The sequence below is a fragment of the Corvus brachyrhynchos genome, unplaced genomic scaffold (genome assembly GCF_000691975.1).
Source record: "Corvus brachyrhynchos isolate BGI_N302 unplaced genomic scaffold, ASM69197v1 scaffold246, whole genome shotgun sequence".
Lineage (NCBI taxonomy): Eukaryota > Metazoa > Chordata > Aves > Passeriformes > Corvidae > Corvus > Corvus brachyrhynchos.
The window spans coordinates 1,740,066-1,765,865 of record NW_008238447.1 but is presented as its reverse complement, the minus strand read 5'-3'; the positions used below and the strand labels follow the sequence as shown (position 1 = coordinate 1,765,865).

The following is a 25,800-nucleotide window of genomic DNA, read 5'->3' as shown; positions in this document are numbered from 1 at the left end:
CTCTTGAAAAATTTATTGTAATCTGTTGGAGTTGGACGTGCTGAGAGAAGGCATTTTGCTTGAAATGTTCTGGCATTTACTCATCTCCACTTTCTAAGTAAAATGAAATTCCAGGGAGTATACAGGGAGAAATATGAAAGGAGGGGCACAACCCATCTTTTATTTGCAGACCTTGAAAAACAGGTAGTTCCAGGTTAAGGAGTACAAGTCTTCACTTGGACTGAGGTCTGTTAGCCATGTTAGGGTGTAATGAATGGGTCGTGAGGCAGAAGCAGAAACTGAGAGCTTTTCCCTCTGTACCACAGCGAATTTCACAATGAAGGCAGACTCCCTTGGAAATGAATGAATGATTCCCATGAGTGAATGAAAGAATGAGTGAGTCTCAGTGCTAAGTGCAGACACTGCTGTTTCATAAGCAGACTTTCCTATCCATTCAAGTGAAACACATTACAAAGGAGAGTGAGTAGCTGCAGGGCTGCTAGAAATGAGGACATCTACACTGAGCCTAGTGAAGTACCACTGACTTACACATGATGTTAATGTGACTTCAGTTTCTAAGAGCATAATTTTTTGCTTGAGATGCTTCACTGAATTAACAATTCTCTTTATTCTGATTTCTGGCACAGGACAAGCCTGTACTGGCTCCTGAGCCTCTGGTTATGGACAACTTGGATCCCCTGATGGAGCAGCTAAATAATTGGAACTTCCCAATCTTTGATTTGGTGGAAAAAATTGGGAAGAAATGCGGTCGGATTCTCAGTCAGGTGAGAAGTGTACCTTGTCTGCAGTGTCTGAATGTTGACAGATTTAGACACAGATGTGTTAAAAGCCATCATCCTTACAAGCTGATGATCCAACGAACTGTGATCCCTGACACCTAATTCAAAGCTGACAGTATGAACTCTGTCTCATGATATTCCTTACTTTTGAATGTCTTCATTTTTAAATTTAAAAATGTGAAAGAAAAAACCATGCACCTATATTGCCTTCTTCTCTCTGCTTTTCTCAATATTCTCTTGAGATGCTTCCATCCCTTACTGAGCTCTTTGGGAAAGAATTTCTCACGGGGTTTAGCATGGGAGAGCTAAACAGTAAATATATTCAGTGGATGCAAGATATACAGAGGTTTGGTCCTCTTTTATACTGAAGATTTTAGTCAGGCTAGGCAAGAAAGCAAGGTCTGAGGAAGTGGGGGGAGAAAGAATCCTTGCTATATTCCCTCATTTTTAAAGAATCAGAACTTTGAGAGAAAATGCATATGATTATTACATAGTGAAGACTCATTTGCTATGAGTTGGGATAGGAGAGCTTACTAGTCTTTCTTTCAGCTCTCAGGTTTTTATTCTTTCCTGTGGGTTTAATTCAGTTACTGACACAGCCTGTCTCTACCCAGCACAATTAGTGTCACTTTTCATAATCACTTTCTTGGCTGAACTTTTTACTCTGTTATGCCCCTTTTCCTGGCACACTGACAAATTAGTCATTTTTTCTTATAAAAGTATTGAAGATTATTAAACAGGAAAAGCAAGTAATTACTTTTATTATTATTTAGGGATGAAAGGGAAAAAAGCCCAAGAGAATCTGACTGAACGAGTATCACTTTACAAGGCATTATGTAGTGATGAGTGCTGGAAAGAAGAGATAAAGTTAATTGGTACAATGTGGTACAATTATCACCCCCCCAGAAACACAGAGGGTAGTGTGTCAGGCAGATTTCAGTGTAACAAGCTCCAGAGAATGCTGGATCAAATTACAGTCCTTTGGTGGTTACCTATTATTCAGCTAGATTCAACTATCTGGTGGTCAGCAAGGAAAACCATGGCATGAATTCAAATTTATTTTGTGGTCTGCCTTTTAGTGTTCTGTAGCTGGCAAGCAACATCTGTCTTTGACCAGCCTGCCAAGTCTCTAGGTTCATTTTAGAGAAATAGGCAAACTGTGGATATTGGATATATTTATTGGATAAATTCAGTGATGCACATTGAGGCACTTTTGCACTAGACAGGGAGTGTGTGATTGAAATGCTCTTTTAGATCATACTGCTCATTAGCAGTATGATTAGCTCATAACATGGAATGACAATAGAACAATGAATGAAACATAAGGCACACTTACTTTTAATGGCATAACCAATGGCTTGGATGAGCCAAAATTTGTTCTGGTTTGACATGGGTACCTCTGTAGGCTTTAAGCACTTTACCAAGCTGCGTGGGGTTCTGTACCTCTGGACGTGAGTCCTCCGTGCCTCCTTCAAATTGCACTAAATCTCCTCACTCTATTTCCCAACATGTGTTTTTTGCACAGGTTCTCAACATGTTATCCACTTCACAGTTCCACAAAAGGAGACCTGTGAAATAAAATAGAGAAGCTTTAATATTTGTGATGAAAATTCAACATTTTCTGTAACAGCTGTTTGTAATAACTCCCTCTCCCTAACAGCAGAATGTAGCAAGTTCAGCCTTGTTCACAAAATAGAGATCCTTATTTCCCCCACCTACTCAGATGTTGCTAATGAAATTATTTTCAGAAATCAGGAAACTAAAATAAATAAATCTTTTTCTCCAGCCAAAGCACTATTTTTTTCTACTTTGATTTTTAAAACCTGGGATATTATTAACAAAGGAAAGCAAAAGCTCTAATGATTTATTCTCTGTATTTTGCTATTAAATGGACTAACCCATTCAAAAAAAAAAAAAAAAGTAAATTAAAAAGCTGAATTAACTATGTTTGCCTTGCTAGGTTAAATTTATGAGATGGAACAGAGTAAAGTTGACACATGCCTCTAGGGAAACATTCAGTTTAGAAAGCAAATGCTGGCTTAGCATCTTTGACGCTGCTTGAGATGTCTGTTCCTTCTTTGTGGAATGTTAAATTGATTTAGACATGTAAAAAGACCCCAAACCAGTCAGGAGCCATGAAAGCATCTGTGCAAACTAGAGTGGCAAGCACAGTAAATGTGGCAAATAATCATGATAGCGTTTAGAGAGGAACATGCAATTCAGTCTCATTTCAGAAATGAAGAGCCAAGCTCTCAGAACTGAGCTGTTGCTTCATAACAGGCCATAAAGTTCAATAATATCTTCAGTCACACTTAACATTTTTCTGGCAGCTCCTATAAGACTAAAACCTGTAGTTTAGCTTTTATTACTGGGCCCATAGAGAGAAGTGGAGGTGCTCCTATGCTGGCAGTACAGGAGCAGTGTCGGAGGCAGGGTGGCATCACTGCAGGGCCTCTGAGTTGGTCCCTGCATGATGACAAGAGGATTGTTTGGTCCTCTCATCACCACACGTGGGGGATGGGATATTCCTGGGATCATCACACCCGCCTTGGGAGGAGTTTGTCAGAGCCAGAGCCTGGGTGCCAGCAATTTCAAAGAAACACGTATCTGAAGAAAGCAAATACACAAGACATAAAAAGGAGTGCAAGAGGGTTGCCTGCAAACACTGAGAAGGGAACTGCTAATCTAAGCCTTGCACATGTCCACCAAGGAGAGCCATTCCCGTGTGCCTGCAACACCCAGGAGAGGAACTACATCTGAATAACAATGCCCAATTGCAAAACAGCTTCCATTAGGAATCATGCAGAAGTGCTTGTCCTTCGTCAGGCAGTGCCACTAGAAGTCTCTGAGTTATATATGATTCATTCAAGCATTAGCCATCATGAGAGATAGGCAGGAAAGGGAGGCTGGAGGAGCTGGAGCACGCTCTGCCAAGCACCTGGCAGCCATCAGAGTGTCCCTGGGCTTGTCCCTGGCAGCAAGGGCCACACCTCAGCTGCAAGTGCTCAGCCCACGGGATTCCAACTCCCAGGGAGCTCCTGAAACAGCATGTGGGTTGGGAAGAAAGTATTTTGAAAGACAGAAGAAGCACATTAAAATGTTTAATCAAGAGCAAGGAATAAAAAAAGCTGCACAGTTGTTTTTGGTTTTTTTTTTAAATGAAAGAATTTGGCTGGTTGACTTTGGGGAAGACATCAGTGCCTGTTTTTCATCTTTCTGACCTGCCTTTACACCTGCTTCCTCCGTATTTGCTGAGAGAGAAAGAGAGAGAAAGAAAAGAAAGAAAGAGAAAGAAAGGAGAGAGAAAGAGAGAACAGAAAGAAAGAGAAGAAAGAAAGAAAAAGAAAGAAAGAGAGAGAGAGAGAGAGAAAGAAAAGAAAGAAAATGGCCAAAGTATGTGCTTGGCTACTTATGCTTTCTAATGACCACAGAGAATAATGCCATTTTACTCCAAGTCAGAGGGAAAAGCTGTCATGCCTACACATCACAGTCAACTTTGCTTCTTTTCAACTATGGGATTTCCCATCCCCCAAAATCCAAGGGGAGGAAAAACATGCTTTTATGATATGCTTTATTTAAGATACCTTTCCAGTGCTGCTAGTGTAGACCAGTAAGATTTGGTCCCGCAGAATATTATTTTGTTATGATTCCTCTTTTTATACAGAGATGTTTTTCTGGAAATAAGTGGCTTACATTTCACTGACCTAAAACTAGAATGTAAGAATCCTCATCTCTCTAGGTGAAATACTGGATCCCAGCTGATACAGTTAAACCATGATTCTAGGGAGATGAAAAGGGTTCTATGTCTAATCCAAATTATGCATAAGGTCACTCTACTCACTCTGCCTCAATACAGGGGCATCCCATGGGGTTTTCAGAGAGTAATGAAGGGTACTTTTTACGGGCCCTACCTTTTATTCTAAGTTCTTGTCTTCCAGAGCACAATAGTTCAGTAGTTCAGTTATGGTAGGAACAGAAGTAAGAGCTGGGGCCACCAGCAGAACTCCCACTCCCACTGTCAGATATTGGTCACTAGAGGGTCATCCTGGATGGGGTCAGACACCACACTCAACCTGTCTCTGCACCATCACTGCCTGTTGTAATGTTTTGCCAGAATTAGTTCACAAGCAGGTTTTTCCTGGTAGGGAATGACCATGAGGGGAGGCAGGAGGAGGATCATTAATGCTGCAAATTCATATCGTTTTTGTTATTCTTACTGTAAAAATCCACAGTGGCAGGACATTTGGAGCTGATGTTCATTAAACTTCAGGTGCAGCTCACAGGTCCCACTTTATATACAAAATATACAATAAAAAACAGATGTGGATAGATGTTTGATTTACATTCAGGTGTAAAACACAAAGTGTAATTTGTAACCATTTCTTGCCATGTAGCACTCATCAGTCCAAATGTGCTTCAAGTTGCTTAGTTCTAGGCAGGTCATTACCAGGCAGATGGCATCAAAAGGACAGAATTTAGCCTAGCAGCAGTAAATAAATAGAGTCTGCAAGGCTTTAGGGTCCAATTTGTGAAAGAAGTGAAAACATCAGGCAGTGATTTTACTGTGTCCCATTGTTTTGTCTGTTAAGATAAACTTGTCTTCCGAAGTGCCCATTTTGCGTCAGCTGCTGTCTACATTTCTAAGCATTCATCTTTCCAGAACACCTCCTCACTCATCCGTCACATTCTCCTTCCCAATACGTCCTCTCCTGGGTGGTTACAGTGCAGGAACACTTAGAGCAGCTCTGCTTCCTAAGCTATTTGCTGCCTCTTATATCCTGTTGAAGTCATTTTTATTATTTCACTTCCAAAATTGGAGAGAAAGCAAGGACACAATGCATAGGATCCACATGGTTCCCCTTTCTGTCAGCCCTTTGCTTGCTCTTCCATTTCTGGGAATTGATTTAACTTGATGATGTTTCTGAGATAAGTTTGTAGAGAATTTTTTCCAAAGGCACCGAGGACCTCTGAACATCTTTACGTATTTAGGTTTCTGAGGTGTTTGCAAAATTTGAGGGATCCATATGCCTGAAAGGAAGAGAACAACATCTGGAGGGTTGTAATGAGGGAATGAGGAGGACTGTTAGGCACTAATATCTTGACTGCGTAGCCATATCCCTCTAGAAATGCAAATAGCTGCAGCTACAGCTGGATCAGATGAATTTGAGAAAATACTACCAGGAAAGCAGATTTTCATGGGGTAATTCGACCTAAGGAGTTTTATATCTAATTTTTAGAGTTTTTCTCATCTACTTAGCAGCATCGTTTTTTATTGTTTTTTTCTTTCAGGTATCATACAGGCTTTTTGAAGACATGGGGCTGTTTGAAACCTTTAAAATACCAGTGAGGGAATTTATGAACTACTTTCATGCCTTGGAGTGTGGATACCGAGAGATACCTTGTAAGTAAAAATTCCTGGCAGATAATGATGCTTCCTTAAAGTTTTGGGCGTTTTCCACATGCTTGTGTGTCGAAGCCTTTCTTCTCACATTATAACAGCTACTTTTTTCTTCTAGTACATCATGACCAAATGGATGGCTAGGCAGAGGCTGGTGCTGAACCACAGCCTCCCAGCTTTTTTCTTTGTGTTTTATGTTTCACATTGTTTCATAATTCATGGCAAAATCTGCACAAGCCAGAAATCATATAAAGCTATTATAAGTAAAGACTGTTTCTGATAATGCAACTGCATAAAAACCCCAGTGCCCCAGCTGGAGGTTCTTGAAACATTTAACCCCCTAAAGGCAACTTGGACTTTTACACAGTACCAATGCTGTGCTACCAAAGGAGATGAGCTTTATAAGCAGAAAAAATATGCCAAATACATGAGTGAACCCTGTTCTGTAACTACAGCTTGGCTGATATTTTTCAGTGGGAAGCATTTGTTCACTGAAAAACCTTTTTTCAGTCATCCCCAAAGTATTCAAATCCAATTTATCAAACTGCTTCAGCTGCAAAAGACTCTTGTTTTCCCAAGAGGAAAGAGTTATTACCCCCTTTAGCTGGCAGATAAACCCAGCACTGAGGAACATGTTTTCTTTACACTCCCAGAAAAATGTAGGAGACATTATATATAAAAAGTCATATAGTCTCTCTGTCAAAAAAATAAATACCAGCTGGAGCAGCTACAGTGGGAAGGATCTAAGGAAAACTACCTCAAAATGCCTTCAGCCAGGTGGTCTGGACCCTGTTCTGGGAAAGTAAGAGACACAGTTTCAGTCCTTTTCTTGTGTTTGACCTGGATCAGGGATCTAAAGCAGCAGATTGCAGCCTGAGGAGGTTAGAGATGGAAGTCCCACAGCCTGTTCTGCTGAAGCCATTCCTTTCTGTTTAAAACATTTAACTATTCATAGAGTCTCTGGGATTTTTGTGAAGCTAGCACTGTATTTCCTTGGTTTTTTTCTCGTGTGTTTTGTTTTAGGAAAGAGGAATATCTTGTCTAGAACAAAATCAATTTATCTTTTTTATTATTTCTGTGGAAAAGGTAAAAACAACCCTGATGCTCGTGGTAATGTTGATTTTGTCTCTGCTGGATTGACTGCCACACAGTACCCACTAGATGGTGCTGATATCCCTCTGTCAGAAATAGCCTGATGTTTTATAGCTGGGTGGTTTTCTTTCCATCACAGATCACAACCGAATCCATGCCACTGATGTCCTACACGCCGTGTGGTACCTTACAACTCAGCCCATCCCAGGACTCCCAACTGTGATTAATGACCACGGGTCAGCAAGTGATTCAGGTATATTTTAATGTTGTATTCTTAAATTTTCTCTCATGAAATTTGGTGTAAACCAGCAGTTGAGGATTGCATGCAGAACTTGTTGCAATCTGTAACACAGTGTTGTAGTTCAGTAACACTGTGGACGCTGAGGGTGTTCAGGTGTCTTTGTGTGACTTTGAAGGGAATGGAATTGTTCCTCCAAAACCCAATACTTAACATTTAATGATGTGTGAATGCAAGCCTTCATGGTCGCCTATAACGACAGATCTTTGTTACCATTTGATTTTTGCAATAGGTTTTTTCCTAGGAAAATCATATTAATAGTGCTTTTCAATGCTGCACCAGAAGCAGCGTAGACTTAAATCCTTAAACCCTTCATTGTTTTGATATTCTAAAATTTCTGGGGCGTTGCAGGTAGTGCTGTGCACTTGCCACTGCTTGGCTGTCATGAAGTGTTCTTTGCTTTTCCTCACTGTCTCCAAAGAAAGAGACTTGTAACTATCTGGCAACTGCTCTACAAGACTTCACTCTCCTTCTGTTTTATTATTGCTCATTACAGGAAGCTGTTCTTCTTGCATTTTTGTATTAACTTCTCCATGTTCAGCTGTGGCAACTAGAGGACCTGTCTGTGTTTTGTGGGAGTTCTCAGAGAGTTGCTGGAAAAGCAGGAGTTTGCTCAATTTTTTTTTTTTTTGGTGTTAAATGGTTTTATTCCTGGAAACATTTATTAGAAAGGGATTTTGGTGGTTTTGTAGGTGAGGTGGAATGAGAGGGGGTTGAGTTTTGAGGTTTTTTGATGTTTTTTATTTGGAAAACATTGTTCAGCTGCATGCAAGATCCATTCAAGGTCATTCAGATTAAATTAGCAAAGCATCTCAGTATGTGTCTCTGACAGGTATGCTTGAGATGCTTCAAAAAGAGGATGGTAAGAGGATTATCAGCAAAGATTAAAAGTCTAGACGTTCATATTGGAAAAAATGCACTGCAATGTAATTAATAAATTCTAGTCCATTGCTTTAAGGACTATCAGTGTCTCATAGACTTGTCTACATGATGAAAGAAATTAGAGGAAGGAGTGGGAAGATCAAGTTCCCTCACAAAGCTCCGGCATGGCTGTGAATCCATGTCTCACTGCTTGTAACTTACATAATTTGAAAATAGGTTTTGCTGGATGTCGGGAAGATCCCCAGGTGGGATCAGGATTTGTTCCTTTCCAATTGTTTGCCTTATTGTACTGGATCATAGGCACAGAAAGCATTGAGGTCAGGCTGCATTTACTCTTCTGTTATGTATTGTAAATTTGCTCCCTCTCTCCCTCTTTGTTGCTTCTGTTACAGTAGGCCAATGAAAAAATGTCATTGGATTTTTTTACTGTTTTCATTTATTTATTTCTGCTCAGATTCTGACAGTGGAATCACTCATGGCCACATGGGTTATGTGTTTTCGAAGACATACACACCTACAGATGACAGCTATGGATGCCTGGCTGGCAACATCCCTGCCCTGGAGCTGATGGCTCTTTATGTAGCTGCAGCCATGCATGATTATGATCACCCAGGAAGGACCAATGCCTTCTTGGTAGCAACGAGTGCTCCTCAGGTAAATAAATCTCAGGCAGTGTTGCTGTACAGTTTGGAAGGTCTTGATGACAGCTTTTCCTTGCTAGTGGTGCCTGTGGCTTCCATTAAGCACAAGTCTGCCAAATATTTTGAAACAACTTATCAAAGTGACAGAAATAATCACTTCACTTGGGGATTGCTGGTGAGAGTCCTCCTATACACTCTCAGTTTGCAGAGCTATTAAGAAAAAGGTACTGATAAACTGTGTCAGTGAAGGAGAAGCTAAAGCTCTGCTGACTGGTAGAGGATTTGTAACTGTGAAAGAATGGAAGAATTATTCTACCAAATAAGGCGTAGAAAGATTAAAATAAAATAAAAAAACCCACTTGTGTAGTTGACTGTGCTTTGCAAGTTAATTGTGCATGATCATAACATATTTTATGTTGTTTCTATAGAGCATGAGCAGCTGCAGTCTTTTTATGAAAGTATTTGGAGGCAGGGAGTGGAAAATAATCTCAGTTTTATAAATGTAGAATTGAGGCTTGCCTAAAGTTACACAGAAGTTGCTGCCAGTCCTGACAGTTGAATGCAGCAATTCTGAGTTACTCTTTATTGGCTTAATTATGTGATCATCTTTCCTTACTTTACATAGCTGACCCACCTGGCTTCAGCACACTGTGCTAGAAAATACTTCTATGGATTAGGAAATAAAAAAAGATATATTAATGGTGGCAAGTCAGGTAGGGATGCAGAAATTTACTCCCCAGCTTGCAACCAAACTTCCTCTGTCACCAAGAGCAAGTCACCTGAACTCGCTCTGGTATCAGTATGTGTCTATAAATTGATAGTAATACTTCTCATCCTTGTAATGCATTTCTGTGATGAAGAACTTTGATACTCTGGCCAGGTAAATAGACTGGGAGAAGATATCTACTATCTTTAAATCTAATTGTAAGAAACAAGTGCTGTAGCTCTGTGGTTTTAAAACTCAGAAAAAGAAGTTAGATGATTAGCCTTTATGTATTGCCTCTAGCTTGAAAATAAAGTAGTAGGAAAAAATAATTTTCTTGTTATTTTCTTAATGGAATTACCGTGACTGTGAGAGTTACGAATCCTATATTGGTAAAGATTTCACCAATTTTGGATTTTAGCATTGAGCTATCTGTCAGGCTGAGTATGTGTTTTCAGGCTGGAAACTGGAATTTGACTTGTTTCTGCATTTGGAATCAGGCCTACATGGACACAGTTGCCTGGTACAATTACCAAAGACAGTAATCCATTAAATGAGGGTAATTCTGAGAATCAGGGAAGCACACACCTGTGTTCTATTAGCCATTAACCTTGGCCTGAAACAGAATAATCCGTTGCTGTGATTTTGCTAAGATGTTCCTCAGCGTCCCCCTGCCTGCGTTGCTTCCGCAGGCAGTGCTGTACAACGACCGCTCCGTGCTGGAGAACCACCACGCTGCTGCTGCCTGGAACCTCTTCATGTCCAGGCCAGAGTACAACTTCCTGGTCAATCTGGACCACGTGGAGTTCAAGCATTTCCGTTTCCTCGTCATTGAGGCGATTTTGGCTACTGACCTGAAGAAACACTTTGATTTTGTTGCCAAATTCAACGCCAAGGTGAGATTAGTTTGGGTTTCTGGGGGATGGTCAGAAAAGATTGTGGGCCTTGGTGGCATCCAACAAAAAGGGTTTCTATTTCCTCTGAATGTCCTTTTGGCTGCTGTAGAATGTTGAATAATAATCTGGCCTTTCCGTTGGGTTTTACTCATTTAAAGTTAGAGGCACAGCTTCTCTTCTTATACATATTCACTCTTTTCAGAAGGTGGTTTAAGGCTAAAAATATTACGGACTATTTTTATATTCTACTTTTCAGCATTGCTTTCTGGTTCGCTGGCACTTTAGACCTATTAACAAAGCACTTGGAGGGGAAAAATCAAAGATGTTATTACTAAGTTTCCATAATGGCTACTGTAAGTGAATTTTCACTGATTTAGTGACACTGTTGTATTATCAAAGCACAGAAATCACAACGATTTTGACATTCTAACTCCAAATGCAGTGAAAGCATGGTCTTCCTTTCCTTTCTCTTTCCAGAGAAAGATCACTAAAGATCTTTCCTGCATGCTCCATTCGGCGAGCATAAAATCACAACCCTGAGAAACCTTTCTTAAAACCTGTTTACAGTTTCAACCTAACTTATTGGAATTCACCTCCTATTCAGATATTTTAATAAACTCCATCACCCATCAAAGCTGTTGGCATGTTAACTGGTTACCTGCCTTTGGAACTAGTACTGCTTTCTTGTTCCTTGTGAGAAACCCCCAAGGACAGTGTGTTTCATATCTAGGACCTCCTAGCTGTTTTGGTGACACAGATAAAAGGTTTTCCTGTGGTACTGCTTAGGATGGATCTGTACGCTGACACTTTGAAGCCTCCAGATGTACGACTGGTTTTGTTTTCCATTTCCCTATAACATCTCTCTTTGTTAGGCTTTAAGAATCTGCAAAGAAAGGTCCTAAATATGGTCCAGGGTAGGCAGAAAACTGATCTGTAGGTCCATAAAAGTCTGAGATCCTTCTGCATCCCTGCTAGTCATGTCCCTTCCAACCTTAATCTTTCTGCTTTTATTTTAGAGCAGTTGGTAATATGTATCACTTTTTCTTGTGAGAGGTATGGGAAAAATAGAGAAAAGGAAAAAGGGTGGAAATAGTTTCAACTTAGATCAAACAGGGAAATAAGCTCATTACACACATCTTCACACTGCAATCAAACCAGCATGGTAGTTTATGGTAATCTATATTTATACACCAGTAGGTATTTACTTCCTGAAAAATGTCATGGAAACATTGCATTTGTTTGTTTTCCTAGTAAGTGCTTTAAACAGGTGCATAATGTGCTAAATATTGATTTCTCATTATTCATCTCAATGTTCTTTGGTTTTCATTTACTTTTCTTTTTCCATATTGTTAATTCCAGCCTGGGGTTAGCTCACCTGCTTATGCTAGTGATTTTGTTAAATAGCTAAACATATTGTACGGTATCCCAGGTCAGAACTTCCTTTGTGGGTGCATCTTTTTGCCCAGGATTACTGTCATGGTCTCTTTCTCCTGTCTCCTAGGTGAACGATGATGTTGGAATTGACTGGACCAATGAGAACGACCGCTTGCTGGTTTGTCAGATGTGCATCAAGCTGGCTGACATCAATGGGCCTGCAAAATGCAAAGACTTGCATCTGCAGTGGACAGAAGGCATCGTCAATGAGTTTTATGAACAGGTAAATGCATTCCAAAGTTGCATGGCTGGTGTGAAACAGTCCTGCAGCATGATACAGCTGGTGATGGGAGAGAATGGGAGTGAAGAGGTTGGCTAGAGTTGCATTAATCCATTCTTTTGCTGGACCAGTGAAAGTCCGTTTGTCACTGAGGTTTCTGATGTGTCCTCAGAGACCTCTGATGATGGTGTTTCTACAGGCTGAACTGTTCAGTTCCGGCACTATGGACAAGCACTGGCATGGTGAACAAGTGTTCCTTTCCTGTTTTTTTTTCCCCCTGTTGTCAGTCATCATGGCTGTCATTTCACTTTTCTTTAATGCAAACCATGTTTTCATCCTTCCTTCTGTGTTCTTTCAAGACATCAGATGGTTCTCATGGCTCTCCTCTGCAGTCTCACACTTTTATTGGCATGTAGTCTCCAAAAGTGGACACAACATCCTTGTTCAGATGATCTAAACAGAGCAGTGGGATTATTCTAGCTTCCCTGCAGGCCACATCTCTGTTCACACAAGCAGAACCTCTATGTGCTGAGCAGGACTGTAACACTGGCTTTCAGCTCATCACAAGCCAACCACATCTGCTCCCTACACATTGATCCTGACCCATACTTTATTTTTGAGGACAACACTTCCCGCTCTCAGAGGTTTGTCAGTACAACTGCACTAATTATGCAAGGCCATGCTGGTGGCACAAGGAAGGGGGAGAGCCACAGATTGATTTACAAAGACCTGGGAACACAGCCAGGCACTGGTCCTCTCTTTCTAGGTGTAAGGGAGCCCTTAACTGAACCTTTTCTCATTATAACCTATTTAGCCCTGCTGAGTGCAAGGGTCAGGGCTGTTCCCACACTATTCCTCTGTTTTCTGAGTGGGAACATTTTGAATGTTTTGGTCAGATTAAACTCCACATCCTGTCTTTTCCAGATGAAGCAAGCAGGCTAAATCACTGAACCAGACAACCCACAGACTTCTCAAGGAGGCTGTGCAGTAACTTGGAGTCACAGACTAATCCCTTTTAAAACCTTTTCAATTTTCCTTAAATTTACTGCACTTACAGTTTGGAAAAAAAAAAACCCAACCAGGATTTGCTGCTGACTTCTGGAGGATGTAAGGAGACAGGAAAAGGAACAAAACTCGAACATTGACCTGAAGCTTCATAATTTCTTTTAAATCTCCCAAGAAAAAGAAAGTACAATGAACCTTACATATATTATGAATATTATATTATTATTCAATTTTTGTTTTCATTTTTTTTCTTAAACAAAGAAAGTGTGTCCCAAAACAACCTTCATGTCCCAAATTTTCGTTCAGGAAATTTTCTTCATTACAACTGTCCCAACAAACTGTGCTTCACAATTCTGGTGATGATCATAGCTTATGTGGGTGACTGGTGCAGGCAGACAAAGGCTGTTAATCAGATGTGCTATATGACTTTCCTTTGTTCCAATATAAGTTACATCAGAGGGAAGTGCCCCGATACATTAGTATCATCACAGTGTTGGACAGTGAAGCAAGCTTGTGAGAATACAGATGTGGGAAGATATTGTGTTATCTATTCCACAGTATGAATCTGTGTTGTTTTCCATCATCCAGAAATTGGATTCAAAACAGAGAACATTTTCTTTCTTGGACTTACTTTTGACTTTAAGCAGGATAAGCCAGATTCTCAATTTATTTTACCTATAATAAAATCTGGTTTTCTTTAATGTAATATGCTACAAGAGGTGTATTAAACCGTGTTCACCGTGCTTTTGAGTGTTAGATTTTTTTCTGCAACTGGAAGAGTCTTCATATTTTCATTTTTAAAAAGGAGAATTTTATGGGAAGTTTGAATTTTCCAGGAAGTATTATCAAAAAGCACACATATTTTCACTCTGCTGTGAAAATCATGAAATATCTTTGTTACAATAAAACCCAATTCCTTTGAAGAATTACACATAAATAAACACTACTTAGTAAAAATGTGTTGTATAGAAATATTCAGAATCCTGTGTCATATTGTTGCAGGATGTTTCTTTCTCTTCACATGCCCAGCATAATTATTTGAAGACAGGTTAGACATATTAGAATAAAAAAAAACACACTGCAAGATGTTTCACATAACAAATCATGTTTTAACAGAACAACAAAAAAGAATTTGTAAACATTTCAACAGTCAGCATTTTTCCCAGCTCACAACCAGGAAATCTCAGATATGTTTCTGTAAAGAAGAGCAAGCTGTCACCTCTTCTTAATTTGCTTGCTATTTCAAGAATGGATGGCATGTTTCAGTGTTTTGTCAACACAAATATTTTGTTTTTAATGATTGAACATAACATTTCAGGGTTGGTTATTGTAAAAGTAACGAAGAAAACATAAGGAAATGAGATATTTGCTGTACGTGCTCCAAAATTTAGCTCTCATTTTTTGGCCTTCACCGAACACAGATACAGACAGGTCAGATATGAAGACCATTACTTCTGAAAAATTTACATTACAAGGAGATATATATGAGCAATGTATAATATAATGGAAACTGAAAATGTATCCCCAAATTCTAATCTATATCCTTAAATGTAGGACTCTGTATTGTATTAAAAGCATTAATTTATATATCAGGCTTGTTAGGGAGGTTAGATATTTTTTGGGGGAAATGGCATCTTGTAATGTCTGCTCAGCTGAAAGTGCACTGATATCACCAGAAGCCTTGCTGTGATAGGAAATTGAGTATATCAGATTTGGTTCTGCAATGAAGTTTTACTTTATTTTACATCACGAGAGGAGAGAGAAAAAACTCTTCTTATACCTCCCTCTCTCCCCAAATAAAGCTAAGAAAAAGCTTCATGGGAAAGATTTACTGCTTGTGAGCAAAGCCTGCTTTCATTGGGATGATTCTAATAGTTGCAGGAAACAAATATTTATGACCCAAAGCCAAGAGGACATTTCCAGGTTACTTTTAATAAGGACAAAATCATTAAGAACACTAGTTTGGTGAGATAGCCCTGTCTTGTAGAAGTTGTCTTGTTGAAGTTGTCTTGTTCCCGGTAAACAAGGTTGGTGTGAGCTAGCAATCACACAATCAGAAGGGATTTTTTTAAAATAATGTAAATAAAGAAATGAAATAATAATTTTCAAGTTTTCACACAGTGTAAAGTTCAGGACAAGGGCTAGGGGAATCATTCTGCAGAGTCATTAACATCCTTGTTAAATTCATGTTATCAGTAGTGGGTTGGTATCAGCTCCTACAAGAAAAGAGCTGTAACTTTGCCCATTTGACACGATGGCACTGTAGCAGTGCCATGCTGGAAGTGCCATTGGCCTTTGCTTCTTGTTCTTTCAGCATTTTTAATTGGTTGGATGTGCTTTACACCCTTTTTGTGACATAGTTTTGGTTCATTTCGTTCAGAGAAATTACGGCTATTTTTCATCTCCAGGGTGATGAAGAGGCCAGCCTGGGGCTGCCAATCAGCCCTTTCATGGACCGCTCTGCTCCTCAGCTGGCACACCTCCAGGAGTCCTTCATCACTCACATCGTGGGACCACTGTGTAACTCCTATGACTCAGCGGGGCTGATGCCAGGAAAATGGATAGAAGATAGTGATGAATCAGGAGACACTGATGAGCAAGAAGAGGAAGAAACAGCAGAAATGGAAACTTGTGAAAATGCCGAATCCAGTAAGTTGTTGACACTTACATTTTCCAACAAAACAAGTTCCATGTTGTGACCAAAACACTAAGCTGAGGCTGTGAGCTGGCCAGGTTCAACATGGGCCTCCTCCAGAGGGACAGTGAGTCAGTGCTGTCCTTGGTGAAGCTGTAGCCACTTACATTGTTAATGGAGATGCTCCATGGTTTCAGGACCAATGTGGTTCATATCTACCACTTATTTCTACCTTAGTTGAGGTTTCTGGTGGTGGGTCACCTGTCTGTGCATGAGGGCTTTCTAGACTCTTTCAGGACTGGTGTTAATAGACTGCAAGAATTTCAGTTGAAAAAAGGAAGTCTGGGAGAAGATTTTCCAAGGAAAACACTCATCATTTCCACGAGTTAGTATGATGTACAGGAATAATAGAATAAGGGTCTGAAATGCTGATGCAGTAACAGAGTTTTTAACTATGGAATCATTTTAATGCAAATCTCTTCAAGGAAATGTGGAGAAGAGTGGGAAGAGAATTGGCACTGAGCATTGCTGTGTTGTGTGCTGGGGGCTGCATCACTTGGCTGATCAGTAACTAAAGCTCATATTCTCCTGCCTCTTCTCTAGAAATGCAACATTGCTAATATTTGCTGTACTGAGATTAAAGCTTTTTACCTTGAAAGGAGTTTTCAGGCACTTGTGGGAAGTGATTTTTAAGAGAAAATACTGCAGCTGTAGACTTCTTTCTTTTAGCGGTTTAATCCTGCATGTTTTACCTTTTTCTTCCTTTCATGTCCTTTCTCCCTCTCTCTCTCTCCTACATCTAGAACTTTCAGGAAACACCACCCTTAAGTGCACTCATGAAATGCCAATATACAGCTTTTCCCCTCAACAGCCTCAGTTTTTCTGTTCTTTCCCACACGCTCATGCCCTACCTGGGTATCATCCCTGTTTTCTGTTGGGAAAGCTGAGAAAGATTTGATGAGTGCAGTAAGTCACATATGGATTGGAACAAAAATCTGTCTCCTGATGTGCAGAATTAACCTTTTACCTCTAATAAGATCCCGAGGTAAACAGTTGGTATTTAAGAAATCATTGTTGGTGTTCCTGTTGTTCACACATACACACACACACACACACACACACACACACATTTTAAGTTTAGCACGTTCACATGCACAAAAAATCTTGTAGAGAACAGTAAACATCAATATAACACACATGGCTTAATTTAGCACCTCATGATCTGTCAGTTCTGTAATAGGCAGAGCCACGTGTTTGTGGCAGAGTGGCCTTTATGGAAGTGCCTGCTAGGAGGAAGTGTATGCAATTGGTAATTAACACAGACCCCAAAGCCTGAAACTGATACTGCCGTATTAAAAGATGAAAAAAAAAGATGGAGGATGTTCTCATATATCCATGGAGTGTCTAACCTTAATCTGAAATCCTTTGTTTCCTTTCATCTTGTATCTCTATTCACTTATCTTCTGTATCACCAGTAGTGCAGTCAAATAATGCTGTTTTCAGGTTAAAAGCACTGATCATTATTAACACTTTTCACATTGCAAAGAGACCGATTTTAGTGGTCTTCTGTTTTCTTTTTCACATTCTACCCTGTTATAGTACCTTACTATTCAGCCTGGTGTTTTTAGACTATGGTCTTCAAAACTTTAAAGATTAATGAACCAGAAGTTCTGAAATATCCAACAAATTCTTTCTACTTCCTTTGTACCAAATGGGGGATGTTCATCTTCTCTATCATACCTATGTGTGGCAAATTGTTTTCTTCAGGTTCCTTAAATTCTCTGTGACTGTGTGGATCTTACTCAGGATTCTGTGACACCTTTTGTGTCAATATAGGGGCCTCATAGTTCCTTAGAAATATATACCAGTGATCAACACAATTTTGGATGTTCTAAACTTTCTTAATGAAACAATAAAAGGTTGAGATGTCAGATGCACAGATATTAAGACTTGTGTAGATGTTGGGAGAGATCTTCTTCTTGATGAAAATGCCTTTTAGGCAGATAGAAATATAATTGTGGCAGAAAACACTTCACCTAAGTCCTGATAATTCACTGAAGCAGTTCAGATAAATTTAAGAGTTACAAAACTTAAGGTAGCTTGAAAAAATTTTTTTACTATACAGGAACATACTTTCCCTGTAGGTCTTATGCAAGTATAAGAATTAAACAGACTCAGTCTTTAGTGATTCAGACAAATTTTAACACCACAGCCAGTGTCTGTAGAGAGCAACAAGATGTGGGGTCACCTGGGAAACCCAGGAGAGAATGTCCTGCTGTGGCATTGGCAGGGTAGGGGCTTCCTATTAGTGCTAAACCTGAAGGTTTCCTACAGGGAACCAAGGGCTTTCTAATGAAGGATTGAATTGGATTTGGTCTGTGCTCAGTGAAAAGCTCTTTGTTTCCAGTTCAAAAGCCTCAAGGGCTAACCATTTTGGATCCTGACACAGACATGCTTTAGGCAACCTGCAAATACTAATCCACGCAAATTTATTTGGTACAGAACATTCCTCTACGTCACCTTCTTTAAAGAAAAATCAGCAGTTGTCTTTGGAGGGGTGATTATTTCAGTTCTGTGACTGCCATTGTCACTGTTAATGACCAGGAAAATTTTTCAAACTTTGTACTGTTAAGGAGTTAACAATCTGTGTTGGACAGACTGTACTGACAGGAAAAAAAAAAACCACCCTTCAGAAAGCAAAACACTTGTAGTGCAGCTATGTCAGGAGCCATGGGAACCACCAGGGACAAAAACACTTCATAGGCTAAGAGCAGGGGACTGGTGCTTCAAAACCAAAGAGAAGCAAGCTTCCTGATAGTATTTGGCTGTATGAGTCCTTTCTTTAGTGCTCAGACTGGTGCCAAAGCAATGTTGTGCTAAAGCTTTAAGGTCACCTCCAGTGCAATGGTGGAGAGATAGATGACTTTGAAAATGGGACATAGGAATGGGTTCCCTCCTTTGATTACTAATGCTTCATTAGTAATCGTTCATTATCCTTCTACAGCTCTTCTGAGTTGTAAAATGTGGAAAAAAAAAATTAGGATTTTTTTCCCTAGGACAATCAGTAGGGATCTGTTGGGGGTGGGGAGGGCACAGAATTTAATGTGTGTTGATCAGAGTCTTTAAGAACTTGATATAAAATGAGCAGAAACAGCTCAGCAACGTTTGATGCATAATCATTCAAAGACTAGGTGCTGCTGTGAGCAGCAGAGTCAGGGACAACATGCAGCCTTGAGATAGGATGAAGCTGGGGCTCAAACTGTGCAGGAAACCCGTTTGCTTTCCCCAAGGTCTGGAGAGACACAGCTTTCTGAATTTTAACACTGTTTAAATTTGTGGGTTTAAAAATCTGTCACAGTACACTCTGTCTGCTTCCTATACCTTCAGTCCCTTTTCCTTCCCCAATAGAAACCAGTACATAATGTCACATGGTGTTTTACAGGAAAGAAGAAGTTCAAGAGGAGGAAAATCTACTGTCAGATCACTCAGCACCTGCTTCAGAACCATAAGATGTGGCAGAAAGTGATTGAGGATGAGGAGAGGTTAGCTGGGTCAGAGAAGCAAGGCACGGAGCAATCCACACTGCACCAATCTTCAGAACAAATCCAGGCCATCAGGGAAGAGGAGGAGGAGAAAGGGAAGGCCAAGAAGGATGAAGAGGAGAACACAACTGTAGAACCAAACCAATGACAATATTTACAGCAGTATTTTAAGACAGATTGACTCGTGCACAGACTCTTTCTCAAGCCAGCACAGCATTTAGACACAACACTGTAGAAGTATGGGATAATGCGCCTACAGCTGTTTAATTTGTTTCTCTTTCCTTTTTATGGTGAGGTACATTGTTTAAACTCCTATGCTCAAGGAAGCTTTCACACTGCAACACCGGCTTTACAGACTGTCTTTGAAGAGATTTTGGGGGTGGGTGGAATTATATAAAAATATATATATATATAGAACCATTTTTTTTTAATAGCAGTTTTGTCTTCTGGTATATTTCAACATCCTCCTCCTGAAACAGTCTATTTGGTGTCGTTTCTCTGTCCCTAGACAAACGTATTTTTTTTCTGTTCTTTCAGTGAATATATTGTTATTCTATTCTGTTCTAGTCCTTATACCACTGTTACTCCTGAAGGTACCAGTCCCTCCAATACCAGCTAACAGTAAATGCCCTGACTGAGCTTGGCTGCACACATCAGCAAAATACATTTAATGATATATTATGGTCACTGTGATATTTACAGAAGAAAGTTATCTAAGGAAATGCTGCTTCTGAAGCACATTTGCAGTTAACAGTAAGGTACCAGTTAAGTAGCTTTTGCTCTTAATGCTGAGGGATAAAAGTTCCAAAGCTTTATATGAATGCTGATATATCCTGCCAACACATATGTGTGAGTGAGGGGGTGTTTGCAAGTGTGAGTGGATGTGAGGAAACATAGCATAGTCTGAGTTCTTACCACACTAGCTGTAGCACATGTCCCAATATACCACAACAAACAGAAGGCCAGAATTTTAGAGAATTTGTGCCTGCAAGGGAACGATTTTGAGGAGCTTTGCTTTCCCATAGCCCTCCAATCCCAGTTTGCACTCCAGCTGCAGGCAGCAGCCATTCAGTAGTGGCCCAGGCTGCCGCTCTGGCCCTACCCAGCTGTGCCGGCACCACCTCCTCCTCCTCCTCCTCCTCCTCCTCGGCATTTCCCAGACTGCTGGCAAAAGGGATGTGCCAGGAGGGCTGTTTCCAAAGGGGTAACTGTGTGACACAGCAGTCTGTTCCCCTGGAGATGACCTGGCCCTCCCTGTACTGCTGCACACATGAACAGCTGCGTGGGGTCAGCACGAGTGTTTGGGCAGGAGAAAATGGGGAGCAGATGTGTGCTTGGAAGCTATCTTGGAAGCACACTATCCTCTTCTGCCCTCACCCTCTGCCTCTGGGCATCAATGACCAAATGTACCATTTAAGAACAAAGCTAAACTGTTGTGAGAGAAAAGAAGGGGGAGCATGGGGGTCATGGCCTTCCCCAGAAAAATGCAAAGGGTGCATTAGGAGCTGCATGGGGGACAGGTGCCAGTCCTGCATGGGCTGGACACTCGGGTGTCCCAGCAACCACTCACGTGAGCTTCAGAGAGCTTGGGTTTTCAGTGTGAGGTGCTGGATGGGAGCAGTTTGTTGCTGGCATTCTGCTTAGAAGCAGCATGTTTGGTCCCACCAATATACTTTTCTTCTTTCTTTTTTTTTTTTTTTTAAGAGAAAGAAAAAGATCAGGCCTGTAAGAACAGCAGATCTTTTTTGTTGTTGTTGTTCTGTTCATTTGTTTTCTCTGTTGTTTATGCTGTGAGCCAAATGTCTATTTAAAAGGTTGGATATTCACTTTCAATATTTTATGTCACGGTATATTTGTCAATGATTAGCTATCTAGATGTAAATATGGAAAAATTTTTATGGGTTCCTGTAGATAATGATATCTTTAAGAAAAAAAAAAAGAAAAAGAAAAAAAGGGAAAAGCTGTTTTGTAAAGATAATTTTTTAAAAAATAAATACAAAAACATTTTTATACAGCGTAGCCATTTCCAAACCCCACAAATAAAGTCTTGAGTAATTTGTATAGACCCTTCTGGGAAGCCAGTGGTCTACAGGATCAAGGCTTTAAAATATTAATGCTCTTGGAGACTGGCAGCACTGACCAGTACCACACAATTTAGAGATTTGTTCCCACAGAAGGAATTATATATATAAACTTCAGTATCTCAAAAATTATTTGACTATGTATGTTTTTTCTACTTTGATTCTGCAGCCCATTACCAAGAAGAGGGTTGCTTGTGAGAGTAAGTTTCCTTGTGAAAGGCAGAGTTTGTAGAAGTCCTTTCTGTGTTAAGTTTCTGACATTACACCCATCACTTTTTGCTATTATTACACATTCACCAAATTTCATGATCCTGTTGACACCTCCCCAAAACACTGGAAAACATTCTCTATCAAAGCCAATCACATTTGTGTTATCACTTCAGAGTTCCTTCTTGCTTTGCATTTATGTCAGAATGAGGTTTTGCTCAAAAGAGGATTTGGGGTTTTTACTGGTTGCATTTGCGTGATACTGTCCTGTCCTACTCTTACCAGTAGAGAATGTGTTTGCCTTTCAGCAGATTTAGGCAGTGTTTTCCAATGAAATCAGGAAAGCAAAGATCCAAATCGCACTGCTATTTTAAAGGGAAAGGACATAGCAGAATGCATTCAAAAGAAAAAAGTTGTCTCCAAGATCTCAGCAAGTCTCCACCAATTCCAGCTTGCATTGTTTTCACATCTCTTCAGTCACTTTGATTGATCATTTTATTTGGGTTTTTCTTGTACAAATGATATGCATACCTTATAGTATGAGAAGGATTTATTATGCCTCATTCTGTCCTTTAAAAATTAAACTCACAGAGATGCTTTAAAATGTCACATCTCCAAGCATTTCTTTCTCAATTTTCAGTACATAATCACTGCAACTGGACTTTAATATTGGGTTTTACAGTACCTGGAAGATGAAAAAATTCTATTGCAGCATTAGTGGGTTTCCAGCTGGTAAAATTACAAAGAGGCATTCAAGAATGAGGCAAAATCCTGGAAGTGAAGTTTCACATATTCCTCTAAACTGGCATATGCAGGGTTGAACTAAGAAAAGTTATCTAAAAATGTGCTGAAATTGAACCATTATATTTTTCTAGTCATCATTTTTGGTTGCCATTAAGTAAAATTGGTGTCAGCTTCTAGTTTGTTTTTTGACATTGTCAATGCAGCTGTTAGAAATTGATACACCATTGCTACCCAAGCCTGTTTGTGGGAACAGTCATTGAATTGGATCTTTATGGTGAAGAAATTGCTGCCAGGCTTAAAATCAGAATGATTGTTGTTTTTATCTAAACTGGAAAGAAATTCCAGTGAAGAAGCTGAAGTAGCTGTGAGTGCTCAGCTTGGTAAGAGGTGACTCTTTTTCCCACTCCAAATACTGAGTAGTCAAATCCAATTTCTGCAGGTGGCCACTCCTTATGAATCTGATTCTCAGTCTTTGAAGTGCATGTCTGCAGACAATGATCAGGAAATCTCCAGGCTGGCTTAGATATAACACAAAAGAAAATACCAGAGAGATTTTATGTCAAGAATGTGAAAAATCTCCTTTTTTTGTGCTTTAGGGTTCATAGATAATGAAGCAGGTAATTTAGGGCGCTCCACAGTATTTTGTAGTCCAAAGGAGGCAAAACTTTTCACCTGCAGTTACTGCAGCCTTTTGGAGGCTAGATCTTGAAGGTTTTCCACTTTGCATAGTCTTTGGTGTTACAAGCACCAAATAAACCACAGCCTATGAAATATTTTAGGAAGAAAAAAAAATAAAAGAAAACTAATTGAATCCAATCAACAAAACGCTCATGTTTTAGGTGGCATGTTTACAATGTTGATAGGAATTTCTGGTACATACCATATGCAAAGCAGCGTGTTAGATACTGGAGAAAGCAACCCCCATTTGAACAGTGTTTTGCAGTGACAAAAAACCCCAAAGCCTATTAGTTTTCTGTTCTTTAAAAGCAGGAAGAGAAAGACTAGATGATTTTTTCCATTTGGATATTTTGTTTTCCCCTCTTTAATGTCACTTGGTGTCTGATCCTGTTCTCTCCTAGTCTAGAAGTTTGCTGTTGCCTGAATTATGGGGCTTTTACAGTCCTTGCAGCTCCCTTGCAAAAGCACTCTGTCTGTCACATAGCAACCACACGTAAACACTTTTGTCCATATATTGACACTTTCCTTGATAGCCACATGCTGTTTACCATGGAATATAACTTCTCTCATTGCACTTGTGTTGCAGATGGAACACGTAGAAGTAGAGAGCGTGAAAGCCCCAAAGTATTTCATTACCTTTTCTTTTAGGAGGAGTGTAAGACATTAGCTTCTAAGAAACCAAACCTGCTGTGTCTAAAAACAATAGTTTCCACCATGTTCAAAGGGCCATGTGCTCTATATTTATGCTTTAATTCTAAAATCTTGGTTTGTTTTTAGCTAATGTGCAGGGCATTTTAAAATTCATCTCTCAAAATCATCTACTTCTTCCAGTAGGAAGATGGTGTTTGGTGAGATGTTGCAAGCTGTGCATCAGAATTGAGTTGAAACAATCTAGGGAAAAGGGATTTTACTGTGCTCTTGGCAGGATTTTGGACAGCCTTTTTCTGTGAATGAAATCTTTTACACAAAGCTGTGTGTCACCAAAGGCCTCCCCTGTGACCTTGTGCAGGGTGCTGGTTCTCATAGCAAACATGGTCATGTTATGGCAGGAAGTGATTCCCAGGGTAAATGTAATTTGAGAATGCTTTTGTTACTAATGCAAGGATAATTTTCAGCAGTTTTTATCCTGGCATCATGGGTGAACTTCTCTCTGCATCATCATCAGCCTAAAATACAAGATGCATTTGGGTCTTTTACCATTAGTGTACCACTGGTAGAATTTCTTAAGATCCTGGTGGTCTGAATCTGGAAGGAAGTTAAGGCTGTAGAGGTTCAGATAGATGCTTTTTAAAGTACCATTTGGAATCTAAGCAAATTCCACTTCCAAGTCCCTTTCTATGCATTCCATGTTGGACATTAAGTTAATTTGTTTTCTTTTAAAATTCCAAATTTCTGTCTGCTTTTTTGCTGGAATTTTTTTTTTCTTTCTGAAATTCTGGCCCCATCTTTCTTCAGAAATGTCCTAGAAAGTAGAATGCAGTGTGAAGAAGCCAAAGATCTTGCCAAATTGAGCATCAGTCAGTGGTAGAGCCTGTAAGGACTCTCTGTGGGCATCTAGTGCTGTGCCCATGCTGCTGATCTGTGAGCTGAGTAGGTGTGGGGTAGCTGTCAGCAACCTGAGCCTAGCTGGTCTTGGAATCCTAGAGAATTTTGTCAGTTTTCAACATGAACCCTAAGGATTTTTGAAAACTTAGCCATAAGTCTAATGCAGCAAAAGGTTTGTGGTTGGACCTGATTGTTAATTAAGTACTTGTGCAAAGTCTCTGAATTATCCTACTCAGTCTATGGTGTGATCCTGTGAGGGCTTTGCTGTTGATGAAGATGGGTACAGGTCTGAGTCCAGCCTCTCACCAACCTTCAGTATGTGCAGCCAGATGCACCAGTCAGTGTGAGCCCAGGAGCCCAGCAAACCAGCTCTGCTGGCACTGGGATCCAGGGAAGACAGCGCAGGCAGGGCACCAGGCAATTCAGGTGTGGGAGAGGCAGTGCAGATGCACTGTGGCCCATGCTAGGGCTGGCCCATCTCACACACACAGTGCTCAGTGGGCTGGGAGGACAACAGCCGCAGTCTGTGGCTTTTTGTTCTCTGAAGAAGAGGCTTTTGACTGTTGGAAAACTTGCATGAAAACAACATGTAACATTTGCTATTACTTATGCAAGTCCTGTCATGATCGAGATGTTCCAACATCACATGTTGAAGGAAGGAAGGAAGGTTTCAATTTAAGGATGAGTATGAGAAGTTGCTGCACATCCCATGGCCTCATGGGCAGAAGATTAGACAGAAGCACGTTCACAGAGTGAGGAACGCACCTCTCTGCAGGCACAAAGGGTTGCCTCCTCTTGCCAGCCTCAGCCCTGGATGGTGGCCTTAGAACCTGGGTATTCCTCAGCTGACAGCTCAGAGTGGGTGTAATCAGTCCTCGAGTTGATGGGGTTGCACACATGCAGGAAGGAAGTCAAACTAGCATTTTGTGGGAAGGAGAAAAGGAAATTGTAGTCCGGTATCAAACAGATTCTATAGAACAAATTTTTTTTTCCTTTTCTTTCAAAATCAAATGTAATCCT

At 40.1% G+C, this 25,800-nt stretch overlaps 1 protein-coding gene and 1 long non-coding RNA gene across 6 annotated transcripts in view; one reads left to right on the top strand and one right to left on the bottom strand.

Annotated features, from left to right (window-relative positions):
- PDE3A (phosphodiesterase 3A) overlaps window positions 1–21,735 on the top strand; it is a 77,807-nt gene extending 56,072 nt beyond the window's left edge. For all 5 annotated transcript variants that reach the window (XM_008635582.2, XM_017736681.1, XM_017736679.1 and 2 more), the window contains exons 8-16: window positions 627–764; window positions 6,069–6,180; window positions 7,409–7,522; window positions 8,904–9,103; window positions 10,486–10,689; window positions 12,191–12,346; window positions 15,757–15,997; window positions 19,426–19,966; window positions 20,165–21,735. In XM_008635582.2, the coding sequence (XP_008633804.1) occupies window positions 627–764; window positions 6,069–6,180; window positions 7,409–7,522; window positions 8,904–9,103; window positions 10,486–10,689; window positions 12,191–12,346; window positions 15,757–15,997; window positions 19,426–19,673 (1,413 nt within the window). In that variant the 3' untranslated portion in view covers window positions 19,674–19,966; window positions 20,165–21,735. The remainder of the gene's footprint in view (window positions 1–626; window positions 765–6,068; window positions 6,181–7,408; window positions 7,523–8,903; window positions 9,104–10,485; window positions 10,690–12,190; window positions 12,347–15,756; window positions 15,998–19,425; window positions 19,967–20,164) is intronic.
- Window positions 1,938–25,800, bottom strand: part of LOC108447275 — a 34,046-nt gene continuing 10,183 nt past the window's right edge. The window contains exon 2 of the long non-coding RNA XR_001862746.1: window positions 1,938–2,347. This is a non-coding gene — a long non-coding RNA (uncharacterized LOC108447275). The remainder of the gene's footprint in view (window positions 2,348–25,800) is intronic.